At 32.4% G+C, this 16,467-nt stretch overlaps 4 protein-coding genes across 7 annotated transcripts in view; 2 read left to right on the top strand and 2 right to left on the bottom strand.

The window, feature by feature from the left end:
- LOC109863942 (probable G-protein coupled receptor 158) overlaps nt 1-1,643 on the bottom strand; it is a 62,848-nt gene extending 61,205 nt beyond the window's left edge. For 2 of the 4 annotated variants that reach the window (XM_020444648.1, XM_020444651.1), the window contains exons 1-2: nt 1,447-1,643; nt 1,266-1,334 (exon numbers count right to left, since the gene is read on the bottom strand). The gene's annotated coding sequence lies outside the window, so the exon portion shown is untranslated. Of the gene's footprint in view, nt 1-311; nt 508-1,265; nt 1,335-1,446 lie in introns of those variants that run through there. The other 2 variants (XM_020444649.1, XM_020444650.1) reach the window with 1 other exon arrangement.
- Nucleotides 1,644-3,446: 1,803 nt separating this feature from the next.
- LOC109863894 (Golgi apparatus protein 1) lies at nt 3,447-9,317 on the bottom strand. The gene is made up of 15 exons (XM_020444557.1): nt 8,896-9,317; nt 8,376-8,716; nt 7,741-8,303; nt 7,193-7,610; nt 6,983-7,084; nt 6,476-6,754; nt 6,158-6,327; nt 5,962-6,079; nt 5,704-5,900; nt 5,386-5,605; nt 4,846-5,172; nt 4,569-4,748; nt 4,207-4,435; nt 4,023-4,129; nt 3,447-3,940 (listed from the first exon to the last, which is right to left on the bottom strand). Exons 2-15 carry the CDS (start codon nt 8,667-8,669, stop codon nt 3,779-3,781), a joined length of 3,366 nt encoding a protein of 1,121 aa, XP_020300146.1. The 5' UTR covers nt 8,670-8,716; nt 8,896-9,317; the 3' UTR covers nt 3,447-3,778.
- Nucleotides 9,318-9,888: 571 nt separating this feature from the next.
- Nucleotides 9,889-11,403, top strand: LOC109863883 (UPF0553 protein C9orf64 homolog). Its single transcript, XM_020444538.1, has one exon. The coding sequence runs from the start codon at nt 10,115-10,117 to the stop codon at nt 11,126-11,128; it is 1,014 nt and encodes a 337-aa protein (XP_020300127.1). The 5' UTR covers nt 9,889-10,114; the 3' UTR covers nt 11,129-11,403.
- A 515-nt stretch (nt 11,404-11,918) lies between these two features.
- On the top strand, nt 11,919-16,334 carry LOC109863901 (cleavage and polyadenylation specificity factor subunit 5). Its single transcript, XM_020444569.1, has 6 exons — nt 11,919-12,167; nt 14,322-14,522; nt 14,731-14,794; nt 15,713-15,878; nt 15,971-16,085; nt 16,166-16,334. Exons 1-6 carry the CDS (start codon nt 12,049-12,051, stop codon nt 16,185-16,187), a joined length of 687 nt encoding a protein of 228 aa, XP_020300158.1. The 5' UTR covers nt 11,919-12,048; the 3' UTR covers nt 16,188-16,334.
- Nucleotides 16,335-16,467: the final 133 nt, after the last annotated feature.

The raw sequence follows: 16,467 nt of genomic DNA, 5'->3' as shown, positions 1-16,467 counted from the left end.
ACTCTCGAAAATCCAATCAAAAAGCGTTAGTTTTCAATTAGCTTAATTAATCAGCAATATCGTTTTCATATTCGGTTTAAATCTCTCGATCGGTTCCGCGAAATCCGCTTATTAGCCATTTTCAAACAATTATACGCAAATCGCTCGTCATCGGTCATCTGTCATAAATGTTTGAAATGTCTAATCGAATTAAAACCATGTATCAAAGTAACTGTTTCGGTTACACGCGATTCCAACTATGTTTCAACATCTTTTCCGTATTTTGTTTTCTAATAAAAACTGCATGCAATATATCCACTTGAAGTACAAACTAAGAAATTTTTAACGATGAGCTTTTTTCTTTTCGCGATCGATTATCCAAATTGTCTTATCGTCTGGTTCAAGTTGGATCGACGAATCGAGTGTATAGATTTGTCCAGCCGATTGTTATCATTTTACAATGGTGCCCTGGAAAAAAAACTGTGTGAACTGTGTCTCTCTCGCAAGTCGACGATCGCGATGGATCTGTATGCGCTCGCACGCGGCGTCAAACTGACAAGGGTTGGAAACCCGCCACCCTTCGTGCAAACCAATGTGTAAACGTAGAGCGCATGATCCACCCCTCTTTCTTGCCGATGCACCCGAGAGTTTCGCGCCAGGGGTTTCCGCTTCCTCCGACACGCTTAGATCTCAATCTAAAATCTTTTGTACGCTGTTTCTTGCTCGCTACTGTTTTATGCTTTTTAGTGCAACATATGAATATAAAACACAGTTTTTACGTTTTTATTTGTCTTGCAAAGTGCTATAAAAAATGTAACATATACACATATAGATAATATACGAGATGTCTGAATGAATAAATCTATTTTTTTTTTTGACAAAATTTTGACGACTATTTTTTTTAACACAATTGACATTACATACTTAGATACAATACCAAAAAAAAAAATTGTTTAAAAATGGTTCTTATGTCCCGCAGTTTTATTTTGAAAACAAACGCTTGTTTTTATCTTTTGCCACTAGATTTTGCGGCATCTTTATTCATACGACTCATTTTATCGAATGTTATGTGTTATTTTATTTTGTAATGTAAATATTTCAGACTTTATAAGGATACTATTAAAAAAATAAACAATAGCCTAAATATTTGAGCAAACAGCTGCTATTCGATTAAACATATATAAAGTTATTTGAAAAAGTTCACGTTAACAAATGTTTTCAGTTTTTAATAAGAATTTACAACAATCGTATAAAGTCATTAAAAGAGTAAAATAGCAGAAACATACCTGAAAATTTAAGTAGTCATCATCACGCCTTAGGAATTGCAATATGTATAGTAGTGTCATTTCTTGGTACTGTTACAAAATAATTAAAAGAAACAAATTATACAATTATTTTAATTATTTTAATCAATCTTTTGTCACAGAGATATTAAGATTCAATCTCGCAGACTATGTGCATCCTTACCTTTTCATTCGATTCTTCGCGAAACGATCGCCGACATGTGAACTGTGTAATCAAAACGCGTAAAAACAATCGCGCAAATATCACGGAATGTTTGCGTCCGGCACACATTTCTTAATTAAGTTGATTACGTATTCACTCAGCAAGATTTCTTTCAATCGTGACATAAATTTCACAAAGAAAACAAAAGACTTTTGAATTAATCACTCAAGAACGCAGCGCGAAGTACATAAATATGGCGGTTCTCTCTATCGTTACCGAAGCTTGCCGAACATTGTCGAATGTGATTAACTGTGGCGCGTGCACAATAGCTGCGTTCCGAAATTCACTGCCACTACTGTAAATTCATAATATGTGTCACTTGATCTATAGATTTCCAGTACTGACAGTAAATAGTCGAACACAATGCGAAATGTATTTATCAAATATTTATTAAACATTTATCAAATAAAAGTAAATGAAGGTTCAAGCGTCCAAAAAATATTAAGAGAACTGACGAAAAATATAAAGAGAATCGTTAATCACATTAAAGTTTTATTTTTTCACATACATAAAAATTTCTTTGTTTATTATCGCGTTTTCTTTCTGATATTATTTTCCTATTCATATATATATATATATATATAAGTAATATTTTTCAAATGTAGAATATTATGACTTTTTTCTTTTAGGTAAATATATGTACATGTATGTTTTTTTTATAAGCTTCGAATTCAATTTTCAATTGAAGAGAACAGCTTTTACTTTAGATAAAACAAAACATTTTTTCAATAATTGCTTTTAGATGCGCGATAATTGAAAACCGGAAATTTTCATTATTTTAATCACGAGGAAAAATATGACAATTACTAGGAATACTGTAATAAAAAAAAATGTTCTTAAATGTCAGGTGTATGGCAAGGAACTCAAGCTTAAAGATGGAAGACTCAGATAATTTGTGCCCAGTCAATGTCATTGAACTCGAACCACTATCTTAAACACTTTATTTGTCCTCTTTATGAATTTTTATATCACAAACGTACAGAAAATTTAGATATCAAGTCATAATTTATATAAATGCATTTTGCTCTGTCGTCGCCCGAAAGTTTTATTTTCACATTTGTTTACGCAAAATTATTCTTGCGGGATAAATCCGAGAAGTACCTCGATTATAATGGACCTGTGTGTATTCTGCAGTCATTTTTCCGAATATTCGAGAACAGTTCTATAAGAAATTCTCGGGCATGATTCTCACACATTTTACAATTGCATAGTAAAAGTTGAGCAACCCTCGGAGAAAAGATGGAATACTTCCACTTTGAATATCTCGATATACGTGTTTCTTCTCTTCTCACAATTCCGCATATGAAATCTAAATCTTGATTTCAGACATGGACAAAACATATAAACTCGTCTAGCGCAACCGGCGTATTTGTTTAAAAATGGCGCGTTTCAGGATTTTTTGTTCAAATCGCGTTTTTGCTAAAAACAAAATCGTAATTATTTAATGAATTACACTTTTACGTTTGCTTTTAAATAATTCTATTCGAGATAAAAATATATATGAATTGCTTATATAATTTAAACGTAATCTTCTTATAGGAGAAGAATAAATAATATCTAAAATCTTTTATTAAAAATTATTGTACATTGTGTAAATCTTCCCCAGCACAAAAAAAATAATATATAAATCTTGGTCTCTCTTTTCTTTCCCTCCCTCCTTTTTTTCCCACTCTTTCTTTTTCTTTCTCTTTCCCGATATAGAATATAAGATTTAAATAACATCTACACATAATGGTTCTCTGCCTATTGTGAACATCTTCAAGAACTGTTTTTTTTTTAAATAAAATTAGATCAATTTTTTCATATGTTTGAAATATTCGGATCGATTGTAATCGAAAACCTAAAAATCTTGAAGCTCTAGTAAAAATCTTAAAACTTGTCGCACAAACTTCATTGAACACCCTGTATTTTTGGAATTATGATACTTGGAATATAACATAGCATATTTGTAAATATTTAAATACTTATACACATTCTCATATTTAATCTCTTACGATCTTGCGTTCTTTATCTTTAGATATTCTGCGTCATTTCTGACATATATTCTGCGTAATATTGCATGTATATTATTTAACCACATTGCACATCACGTATTGTTTTTAATCACAAATACAAAGAGCCGCACTTGAAAAACTTCGTAAACAAAGATATATAAAAAGATCAATATCTCCTCTTATTTGTCGTAAACTTGCATTTCTTTTTATAGCTGACCAGTTCATGCATGTGTTACGTGTTTTTATATAGTTCCTCGATTTCACGAAAGTCATTTCACTAGTGGACGGACATCACGTCGTTACTTATTCTTCTTGTGCGTCCGTCGAGTCACTCGGCCGCAGAACAATCCAACGGTGAAAATGACCCCGATTATAGTGCATCCAACAATCATAAAGTAACGCCGCGCTGGGGAACGATTCACTGTTGAATACAATTCTTCAAACGTATTTAATGACATCAGCTGTAACAACGATAAATATAAATTTCTTTTACATATTCAAAGACAATAAATGTGTCAAACATAAAGCATATTTCTTACAGACCTTGGCAGCGTTTTTGAACATTTCTATCCTTGTAATTAACATTTTGTAACAATCAGGTTGTAAGGATTTATTGTTGTCTTCCAAGGCATTTTGCAAACACATAATATCTGTAATATAATGATTGTTTAAATATCGTAAATATATTAAAAATTCATACATTAGTGACAACAGAAATGTTACATACGTCTTCCCGCGCCTTGAGGTACGGTACTGCAATATTTGCTAACGTCTACTGCGCAAGCTTTCTGCAACAAAGGGTCCGCGTTAATGTCAGCTTTTGTTTGTTCTATCAGATCGGCAACTTCTAAACGACAATCATCCGTCATGTCTTGACTTCCAGAATTGAATTTCCTCTTGAGACACTCTTCAACAGCGCCCGGTTCATTTTCGTCTGATCGGCATATAGTTTCGATCTAATAAAAACATAATATATAAATAAAATAAATTTCGCGCTAAACATCTTCGTTTGACAACAAAGTTCTTCAATATTTTGTTAAAAAAAATTTCAAAGTCACGAAGCAAAATTGTGATTAAGTTTGTTTTCACCTCGTGTGCGCACATTGTCGCTAATAATGGATTTAAGTGATAATTTAGTGCAGCTTCTCTGAGAATATTAGCCATTTGATGTTCGCACTTTGTTGTCAGCTTTGATTCCCGAAATCTGTTTTTTAAACAACGTATGACCTTTCCTTCGAGTTCCTTGTCAGTACGCTCACGTATTAAAACCTAAGTTAACATGAAAATCAGTTATCACAAAAAGTATTTCTAACAAAAATTTGTCTTAATATGTTTCTTACGCATAAATTCGTTAATTTTCTCTTACCCATTTGCAATGTTTTTCAATATCGTAACCACATGCATTTTGCAACGCAGTGTTGAATCTATAATCCGTATTCTGCTCAATCATTCTTCGTATTACGATGCTCTTGCATTTATCGTCGAAAGTGAGTTCGTCTTTGTATCTTTTAAGGCAGTCCAAAGTTTGTGACTTGCTCACATCGTGGCAATATTGTCTGATCATACCACGACAGATGGTCAACAAAGGAAAATCGCTAGAACTATCCTGAAATTCTTGTTTCCTCACCTTGAAAAGTTGCTTGTGACACATGTCCGATAACTTAGACTTGTGCAATGCTAGACACTCTAAAACCTGGAAGAATTAGATTTTAAAAGTTTATTGACGCAATTAACTTTTTTGCTGTTCAATCAAAGTACATAACTAAGACAAATAAAGAAATATTAAGTATAGAAATTGTTATTAAAGTTCACAAGCTTTCTTTCCAAGTTATATACGTAATACTAACATATAACGATAAAAAGAAGAAATTGCTATCTTATACTAAAAGTCCTACTATATCATTACCTGTGAATTGCCTGGTTCTATGTGAAAACAAAATCGTTTGATGTCCATTGTACAAGCCGCTTGTAAGATGGGATCAAAATGAATATTCTCTCGCTGTTGATAAAGTTGCGCCCGTAACTGTTGCCTGCAATCCTTCAATACGCGATGCTGAGATTCCTTTATTATATCCTCCTGCACGATCGAACTTAAACATTCTATCACATCGGCTTTTGTCTTTGATCTAAAATCATAACATTGTAATCGACAATTATATACTTATTCTCTAAGACCTTTCTTTAAGATATTTAAATTCATCTGCATATTGTGAAACTTAATTACTTCGGACACCATCTCTTCACATAAGGTCTGCACGCTTCTTTGAATTTGTATGTAAAATGGTAATTTTTTAAAGAAATCAGTTGAAAATGCTCCACAGCCGCTTTGCATTTGTAGTCGGTACGCGAATCCAGCTCGTTCTTGTGCTCAATAAGACATTCCATCATGTCTCCCTCGTCTTTTCCATATTTCAATACTTCCTATAAAGTAAAGAAATATTATTAACAATAAGAAGTAAATTTATAAAATTTAAAAACATACCTCGCAATGACGTTCCATAATATGTTGACACGCAGAAGAAATAATAGGATTCAGTTCAACGCGCTCCGCTTGTTCCTCGGTGAAATTTCCGACCGCAAGCTTGCACTTTTTGTTTAAACTGCAAAATTCAATCAATAAGTAAACATTCAGTCAATAAGTTTAATATTTTTATACTTGACAGAACAACAACTAGTACTTGTCTAAATTATCCTGCAAACAGAGAATCTCTTCTCCTTTCGCGGTTTTATCATAACAAAGTGACGCTAATTCGTTAAAGCACACTTCTTCTATCTCTGGTTGTAAATCAACGTTTACAGCACGTTGTCTCATGACTCTTCTAATCTCATCTAAACAATCTGGTTTGAGCTAAACAAATAAACAGAATATAACACAACTGGAGAGAGATAAGAGAAAATATTTTTAGGATATTTGTAATAACACGTAAATTATAAATTTATATTTCAATTTTCAAGCTAAATTAGCTATAAATTAAACATTGTTTTGATAATCTTACTGTTATATTTTTTTGATATGCGTGCCGATATAAGCATGGCAGTACGAGAGGTCCTGTTTCAGGATCCATCTGTTTGCCATCGCTAGCCCACGCGTTTCTTGCATGACAAAAATGTGCGGCATCGAATTTACAGGCTCTATATAATTGCGGATCAAGTTTGAAATCTCTAGCAATAAAGTACTGTATCTGCACTAGAGCAGTTTCGCAGGCTTCAGTCATTCTTTCCGTTCCTAATTGTTCCATTAGGCAAGATATTACTCTGGCGTCTCCACCGTGTATCTAAATTACATATATATGTATATAAAATATATGTAAATTATATATACATACATATATACAAGAGAAAGATATATTTAATTCTAAAAATATATGCACACTCTTAATATTTCGATATATAAAAAGCTAGTAAAAACAAAATTACATACAATAAAGCAAAATTGACTTATATGCGATTTTAGATTTTGAGATAAATCATAAACATCTTTTCGATAATGCGAATTTACTTACATCTCTACAAGCTGAGCTAACCACTGGTTGACATTGTTCTCTTAAAACTGGATCGATTCTCCAATCTTCACCAGCATCAGCCTCCATAATCAACTCCTCCAACTAAAATTATAACACATAAATGTTTTTTTAATAATATAAATAAGTGTATTTATTATTGATTTTGGAGATTCCAAATTCTCTAAACTTTTCAAGGTATAAACTCTTTACCGCTCTTTGACATCTTGGCGAAACTCGCGATTTCTTTTTTCTCGTCCTTGTATGTTCCATCAGGCAATGTATCGTAACACCGCCGACCTCGAGACTGTTACAGAAAGTCGTGATATCGTTGGCACAACCATCTACAATCTCTGGTGATAATCGGTAATCTTCCATCAGAAGTTTTCTGTGATCAAACATTTCTGCTTGACAATTTCCATCAATCTTGCTGCCATTTTTTACAGCAGATTCTAGACATAATAAAATTTGCGCCAATTTAATCTCTTTATCTTCGGACACTGATCGCCGGCAGTGATTATTTCTGATATCTTCTTTACACGCTTTGACTAGACCTTTACTGATCTTGTAGTCAGAAGCAATGAGCTTCTCTCTCCTTGTCAATTGCTCCTGACATTGCGCAGTCATCGATCTGTCAGTGGAAAGAAAAGTTTTACAAAATTATTGACTTGTATCTCTCTTCTTAGACAATTCTTTAATCATTTAACTGAAGCAAATCATTAATACAGCAATTTTTCTCTATTTGTCATTTAAATATTCACCTATCAGTTTTATGTTGCATCAAACACTTATAGACTTGACCACTCCCAGGTCGAATGTTAGGACAAAACTTAATATGATCATGAGCACATGCCATATATAGTTGACGGTCTAGCCTGATATTTTCAGCCTGGATCTCTGACACATATAAAATATGTCTCCTGCACTCATGCTGTAGTTGATCAACATGCTCCTGTAAACAAGCTAGTATCTGACCTTGTGATATATCCCTGTATGGTTGCAGACTGTCACATTTAAATTTCTTAATGTCACTTGCACAGTCTGTTTTAAAAGGAGTTAGAATTCTGAAATCACTGAAAGCAATCCATTCTAGTCTTTGAATATAAGTAATACAATCAGGATCTCTGACCATTTCTCTTTTATCAATCAGACATGACAGATATGCTCCATGAGCTTTATCAGAGCTGGAACATTGCAGGCTATCAAGTTGCTTGCCACATGCCTTTCTGGCAAGCCTTTCTATGTTTTGATTGTCTGTAATATTTTGAATATAAATCCAAATTGCTTCCTGACACTTTTGATCGATACCAGATATCTCAGTAGGCTATAACATTTTTTGACAGTTAACACAGATCTTCAGTATTCATTTTTTTCCTTTTTTTCAATTTATACATACCTTGAAAGTTTGAATGCATTCTAACAACATCAGTTCGTCATTATTCCTATCTATATCACCGCAGAGACGATTCAACTTATCACGACACTTGCCATTTATAATTCTTGGAGAATTATCATCGTCAAAGTCAATTCCTAGATCTCTTTTAGCTCTAGCTGAGGTATTGGAAAAAAGCCAGCTGATTCTGGCAGGCTCATCAAGTTGCCGAGTAAATGGATCTTCGAAATAAGTAGATGATGTGCAGTGCAATAGCAGTAGAACAAACAGCACAGACAATTGCCTTGTATGTTCCATTCTTACCAAAATTTACTTTTTTTTAGTAAATTCATTACAATAACGTTCTGTATAAAAGAAACGTACAATTTCATGAGATATGTTGTAACAAAACTATTGTAATGTTTTTTATTTTCTTTGAATCATTTGATATCAACTTAATAAATCAGAGAAATAAATTAGTAAATTATAAAATTCAGAAGCTACACACACATGATTAAACAAATTAAACGAAAGAAAAACGTACAAACTTGTAAGTTCGTTTGCGTCACAAATCACTTCAATTTTTTTGTGCTTGTTGATCATTTACTGTATGATGTGTACGTCACAAACGCACAAGTACGTAGCGTGCTTTTGTATCAGAAATTGTCAGCAATGTATAAGCATTGGTGAGCATATAAAATGACTGGTACAATATACAGCTCAGTGCAAGGTTTGGTGCTCTTTTGGCTCAGTGGACCTATAAAGCTAGTCCATACGCCATTCTGTCTTTTTGATAACAGGTTTAAAACCGTGAATTGGGTTTCTGACGCCAAGCCACGAAGTTGTATATTTGTTTAAATTAAAGATAATAAAGAAACTGGTGTAAAACACCGACAATTGTCCAAAAATATTCACAGCGTAACTACGCACATCCAACCGATACGGCTGATGCAATCCAACTTGAATATTTATATACAGCTCAGTGCAACCTATTACAACCTTGCAAAACGTAATATAGTGAGGATGTCGTGTACATGTAGTAATCCTAAAGAGTCAACATTGTGTGTATATTTTTATAACGTCATCTTGTAGAACACACAGCGCATTACTTGCCGCATATTATCGACAGTTTGCGTCGATAAATATTCGACGTTGATAACGTAGAAACTTGTAACCAAAATACATATATTATTTACGAATACTTTTTTACGTATAGAATATGTAAGTATAAGTTATTCAAGTATATATTTCAATATAATATTACACGTAAACAGATATATCACAGATGTAGATAAGTAAACGACTCCGAGTTATAAATAATAATCAATTAAAGAAAAATTGGCTGATCAGAACACATTAAACTACCGTGTTTTGGACTCTAATCAGCCAATTTTTCTTTAATTGATTATTAATTAAATATATGCGTAATTTTAAGCTGTTTTTATTTTTTAAGCCTATATATTTTGTTAAATCTGTTTTTTCTCTCGTATCTTATCTTATCTAACTACTTAAAAAAAAAAAAGATGTATATATAACAGTTGCGACTCAAGATACTCGAGAGTTCGTGACGTTAAACTGCCGTTGGCGCGAAACCGGCCGGGTTACAAGATTTCGTTCTCACATCAGAATATTGGTTGTCACTGAGTAATTTGACACTTGAAAGGATTGTGATTGTACAAAAGTTATTCACGTGTGACTACAGCTTTGTACAAAGTTCAGCCGGAACAGTTTGCGTCAGTCAGTCAGCCGAAAATTGTATCGCTATGACTCTAATGCCAAAAGAATCTGCGAAGTTGGTCGCCACATTGGCAAAGGACGTGTTCATCGAGGAAGACGGTGTAAAAAAATTGGCACTGGCAATTCTCGACGGTATTAAGAACGGAAAAGTTTCCTTGGACAATTTCTCACAAGTGGCATTTCATCCTAAAAACGACGATCCTCGAGCAGCCGATTGGATATTCGTCCTGGACACGCTGAATTTTTCCTTCTGGACCGACACGGGCGCTGCCAAGTGGAAGGTTAACGGAGAGACCGGTTACTTTGCTTTTTGTGCCGCTATCAAGAGAGCCATCGACGATGGAAAACCGATGTGGGATCCTAAGTATTACTCGCAGATAACGGAGGAAGATGCGAAAATTATCTTTCGAGGTGACGACGAAACTAATATTCCGCTTCTGCAGGACAGAATTAAGAATCTGCACGAGGCCGGAAAAGTATTGTTAGCTAAATATCAAGGTACTTTTGCGGAATGCATCAAGTCGTGCAAAGGTTCGGCGGAAAAGCTGCTTCGGTTGATAGTAGATGAGTTCCAGTCTTATCGAGACGAGGCCGATTACGAAGGTCACAAAATCAGCATCTATAAGAGAGCTCAGATATTGATCGGCGACATATGGGTGTGCTTCAAGGGATGTGGACTCGGCGAGTTTCACGATATCGATAGTATAACGATGTTTGCTGACTACCGTATTCCTCAGGTACTCGTACACTTCGGCGCGATGCGTTACAGCAATACGCTTATGAGCAAACTAAAATCTGACGAGCCGTTGAAGCAAGGCGGTAGAGAGGAAGTCGAGATACGTGCTCTCTCGATCGAAGCGGTCGAGCAAGTGCGCGACGAGATACGACGATTAATCGAGGCCGATCCTAAGATAAAATTGAACCTAATAGGGGATGTCAACGCGATCATGGTCGATCACTTTTTGTGGGATTATCGACGAGAGTATGCTCAGGAACTGGAACGCATACCATTCCACAAAACCAGAACTATTTACTATTAGTAAACAAAGAAAGATTGCTGAAAAATATAAAATGTTATTACTCCGATACTACCTCTGTGCAAACATAATATGTACATCTTGGTATTATTTTCGTCTTTTTATCTCATTAATACACGTTTTTATAAAGTTTTGAAACAATTAGGATTAATAAATTTGTTACTATTAAAATTAATATGAATGACGAACTTATTACATTTGTCACTTGTCTTATAATCTCGATGTTTAAATATTCATATGATTAAAAGAATATATAAAAATTATAATTAATTCAACATAATTGTCATTTACATATAACATTTTGTATAAAATGTGTGTATCTAATTAAAAATATTGTATACTATAAATAATAAAAGTACTTTTTTTGCGAATACCGGTATGTCTCATTTGTGTAGTATGTAAGGTTATGTTTGCTCCGCTCCCAGTACTGCGTTCAATTTAAGAAGAGAATTTTACTGCACATGGAGAAGAAGAGCGGGCAAATAAAAATTGCTGACAGCCAATGGCTGTGGAGTAAGAAGACTTATTAGTAGGGAAGGTGCATGAAACGGACGAGATTTCGTCTATCCGGTATCTCTTCTCAAATTGAACGCAGTATAGTTAGGCCTTTACATTGGCTGCGTTCAGCAGAATTCGGCGCTTAGCATGCGCTAAAATGCCGGCCTGTGATTGGTTGGTCTGTTTACGACTTTAAAAATATATAATAAACATGACGTGAACTATAGATATATTTTCTACTGACGATGAATTTTGGAACACACAGCTGTGTCATTGGTTTCGCCATTTTGAGTCGCGCATGTGCACGAGACATCATCTAGCGGTAATACTCGGCGCAAGTCGGCGTCTGATCACTCAAGGTAAAATTGCTCAGGGAAGTGTTTTGGAGCACATTTGAAGCATCTGTGAGCCACAAACCTCACAAAATGGCGATGGCAACAAACCAAAGTAAAGGTAGTGGTTGGCCTCGTCGAGCGAGCAATAGTTCGTTCGACGGGAAAGTGGTGCAGAATCAGTCAGTCACTATCAACAGGACTGTCAATTTGTAAGTAATAAAACAATGATCAATGATATTTGTAAACTTTATGTGCTCTGAGATTACATCTCTTCTATAGAACAACTCTCTTGCCGGTGGACGCTAGCAATATTTTCCTACAAAATCTTTAGTTTTTGTATGTGAATATTCACAAAGGAAATTGTACTTCTCTTTTTTTAAAGGACAAAGTTCTGAAATTTTAAATGGTTTTACAACTTTTATTATTTTTTTTTTTATTTGTAAACATTTTATGCACATTTTATGTATAATACCTGTTGTGTGACTGTGTGTTATAAACAGTGATTTATCAGAATCTGTTTAATTTATATTGTGGTGTATATACTCTACAATTAATAATTTATATTATTCACTTCTCTCATTAGAATAATATTGTAATACACACCATGTGATCATCTAAGCTGTACTATAATATATAAACTCACACATTTTAATATTTATTGTCACTAAGTAAACTTCTATTTTTATATAGTTGTCTTACAGAGTTATATTTGTTACATAAATTGATTATTACTTCTCTTTTGGCACATGATATGGCAATATAGAGTTAAATCTCTCTATTTCTCCATATTCTTCCTTTTTCTGTTTGCTTGACAAAATTTTATCTCTAATTTTGTCGTCTCTTAAAGTAACTGTTAGAAAAAGAGCAAGAATGAAAAGGAAGTCTAACTTGATAGAGAATAGAGAGATTTGACTTCATATATATATATATGCAGTATATATATATATGGTGTGTATAAAGTATATTTATGTATATGTATTTTAAAAAACGTAAAATTTTACTTATTAAATGTCCTGCTCTAACATTTGTCAGTTTTCTAATTAAGTGTGCAATATTATAATTTTTAATTAATTTTTTATGCAAAATATCACACTTTGTATGGTAAATGTAAATTTAAATTCATTATGTGAAAAAAGAAAGCTAAATAATTTCATAAAGTCACAAGTAAACACGATAAACATTACAGAAATTTGAGAAAATAGTTAATACTCGAACTGACCAGTTACTTAAAAATAGACAGCTTACTAAATAGCGCTTATCGACCAGAAGCCTATTAATCGACTTAGTAGTTATTCAACCGGAAATACCAGCGTATTCGCGCCAAACATGCCGGTAGTTTGCGTATAATGGCTCTGTTTTAAGCCAATCCGTTAAATGTTAAGTACACATGTTTGTATTTGCTGAATTATACTTATAAATATGTGATCGTAATATCATAGTAACAAATAATATGTATTTGATATGTATCTGATAATAATTATATGAAATGTTGAACAAATACATAACTTTGTACAAATATATACATATACATATTTTATATATACATATGTGTGTGTATAAACTAATTATTATTTATATACAAATTGTAACATTGATTACAGTACTTTTATTAAATTGAATGATTGTATTAGTATTTTATGTTTGTAATTGCATTTAAATTGCAGTATATATAAAGTATGTTAAATCTCAGAAATTGTTATTTATATACAAAACCAGAGCATGATAATAATTAGAGACTATTTTTTATTGTAATCAATTGCATAATTATAGTTATTGCAAAAATATTTAATGTAATGTATATGATATGCAGGATGTCTCTCTTAGAGTGGCTGTTACAAAATATTTACAGATATTCTATACTTTGAACCTGTCAAAACCTTTTAATAGACATTCTCAAAATTATAATCTTTTAAAATATAACTGCTCTTATTTGAAATTGTAACAGCAAATATTTATTTGGAAGAACTTTCATTGCTGTATAAAATGTGCTGTATGATTCATGTTTTTAATTTAATAAATTGCTTAAAATTTAAACATTTATAGTTCATTATTTTTGGTTTCAAACTTTTGTCTTCTTAGAATGTTCTAAAAACTTTAGCATTATATATATAGAAAATTTTCCAATAATTAGGGAGGACATTCTGTGTGTGTGTATATATATATTCATATATGTGTGTGTATATGTATATACATATAAAAGTTTATCGAAATTGTGTGTTGCTTCATGAACACACACAACAGAAATTGTGTGATAGAATATAAGAATGCGGTAAATCATGTGTATTCTAAATTTGAAGAAAGTTACTGGTGGATTATTTTAAATAGGTAAAAACCTAACAAAAAATACAACTCGTTTATCATAGATATCCTTTGACAAACTATACATTTGGAACAAAAGAGCCACTCTTCGAGAAAGATCCATCAGTACCAGCAAGATTTCAGCGTATGAGAGATGAATTCGATAAAATTGGTATGCGGAGAAGTGTGGAAGGTGTTCTACTTGTACATGAACACGGATTGCCACATGTTCTCCTACTGCAACTTGGCACAACATTCTTCAAATTGTAAGTGTTAAACTTTTAAATGTATTGTAGGTAGAAAATAAACTATAAATGTTTATGCAAACATATAATAGAAGAACAATTTATACTATACTATAAAATATTTTATATCGAGGAGTCTTAAATTATTTTCAGTCAAAAATATATTTGCATAAACATTTGTTGCGAGAATATCGCTATTACACTTATTTTTCTTCTTGTTACTTTATAGACCCGGTGGTGAACTCAACACAGGAGAAGATGAGGTAGAGGGCCTAAAACGGCTCCTTACTGAGGTAAAAGTTAGTGCAACGTCTTATACTGCCTTACAGGCTGACTAGGAGTGGCACTTTGATATCTTTGATATACTAGATAGTGACACTGTCTTTATAGACTTAATTGTTATTGTATATATTGTGTACATTTGTAGAACTTATGTAACCGGGCCTGTAGCTCCATATAGGATCTCGCTTTTTATTCTTACAAATGTTTTATACCGTTAGCGTGCTGCATGCCCGGAAACTTTAATGTCTATAATACATCATGAATACGCTGTATTGTACATGGTTGGCTAAGAACATTGTTCTTATTGTCATAGTGTATGTGATAACACGATAACACAGAAGAAACAAAATATGGAGATTGTAAAATGTAGTGACAAGAAGATTGTATAAAGATATCGTGAATATATTTTACTCTCTCGAAAGAATTTTGTAAGAATCGATTATATCAGATAGAATGTTTAGAATTTTATTGTTAAGGCAAAAGAATCTGATTGGCACAGTTCGTAGATCTACGACTTCATGTGTATTTATTAGGTCGTAAAATAAATTCTCAAAATTAGTAATTCTTATTAAGTGCCAATTTTCTTAACTGAAATTATAATATCAATGTATATATATATATAACATTTTTTTACTTTATTAAATATTTATATAAATAAATATATATTATATATATGTTATGTATATATATGTATATAAACAGCATATAGATGCTTTAACAAATGTATAAATGTTTTTGTTAATCGTGTCGATTAACTTGATTATTGTTAAGAGTAATATTGTTACTTATTTGTTGCGTATATATATCTCGAAATCATCATTGTGCAACCATGTTCTTAGTGGACTGACCAAAGAAGAATGTATTTTATTTCATACTTTATTCTCATAAAGTTCAATAGAGTATAGACAACAAACGGGATTGATTTCTAGACTTTCGGACGATCAGATGGAGTAAAGTTAGAATGGGCCATAGAAGATACTATTGGAAATTGGTGGCGGCCAAACTTTGAACCTCCTCAATATCCATACGTACCGCCACATATCACAAAACCGAAGGAACATAAAAGATTATTTCTCGTACAGCTACAAGAAAAAGGTACAGAAAGAAATTTGATCAGAAACCTATGATATGTAAACTTACGTCAAAAATATAAATTATTTAATTGTGTGATTTTTTTTTATATCTAGCTCTTTTTGCCGTACCAAAAAATTACAAATTAGTTGCCGCACCATTATTTGAATTATATGATAATTCGCAAGGATATGGTCCTATAATTTCATCTTTGCCGCAATCGTTGTGCAGGTAAGTAAATTAAAGATTTATTTTATTTTGTGCTTATATGTAATGCAAAGAAATACTTAAAATTTTTTATTTTGTTACAGGTTTAACTTTATCTACATGTAAAAATTAAGTTAAAAACACCAAAAAATTGACTTTTTTTTAATTTAATGAAATTAATTACAATAGAAATGCATAAGAAATAAACATGTAACAAACGATGTGACAGACGATTTGAAACAATTTCAATTCTATAAAAAACATTAAAACAGATTTTAATAGTATTTATAGCCCTATTTATATCTCATTTACTAATCTTTACATGTAAGTTTTCATATCATATCTAACAAGTTTGACGAAAAGTATATGCGGAGTTTATTTTAAGGTGTTAAATAATATCCTATGT

This window comes from Pseudomyrmex gracilis, unplaced genomic scaffold, assembly GCF_002006095.1.
Source record: "Pseudomyrmex gracilis isolate BER0280 unplaced genomic scaffold, ASM200609v1 scaffold_14, whole genome shotgun sequence".
NCBI lineage: Eukaryota > Metazoa > Arthropoda > Insecta > Hymenoptera > Formicidae > Pseudomyrmex > Pseudomyrmex gracilis.
This window is presented reverse-complemented; position numbering and strand designations above follow the sequence as displayed.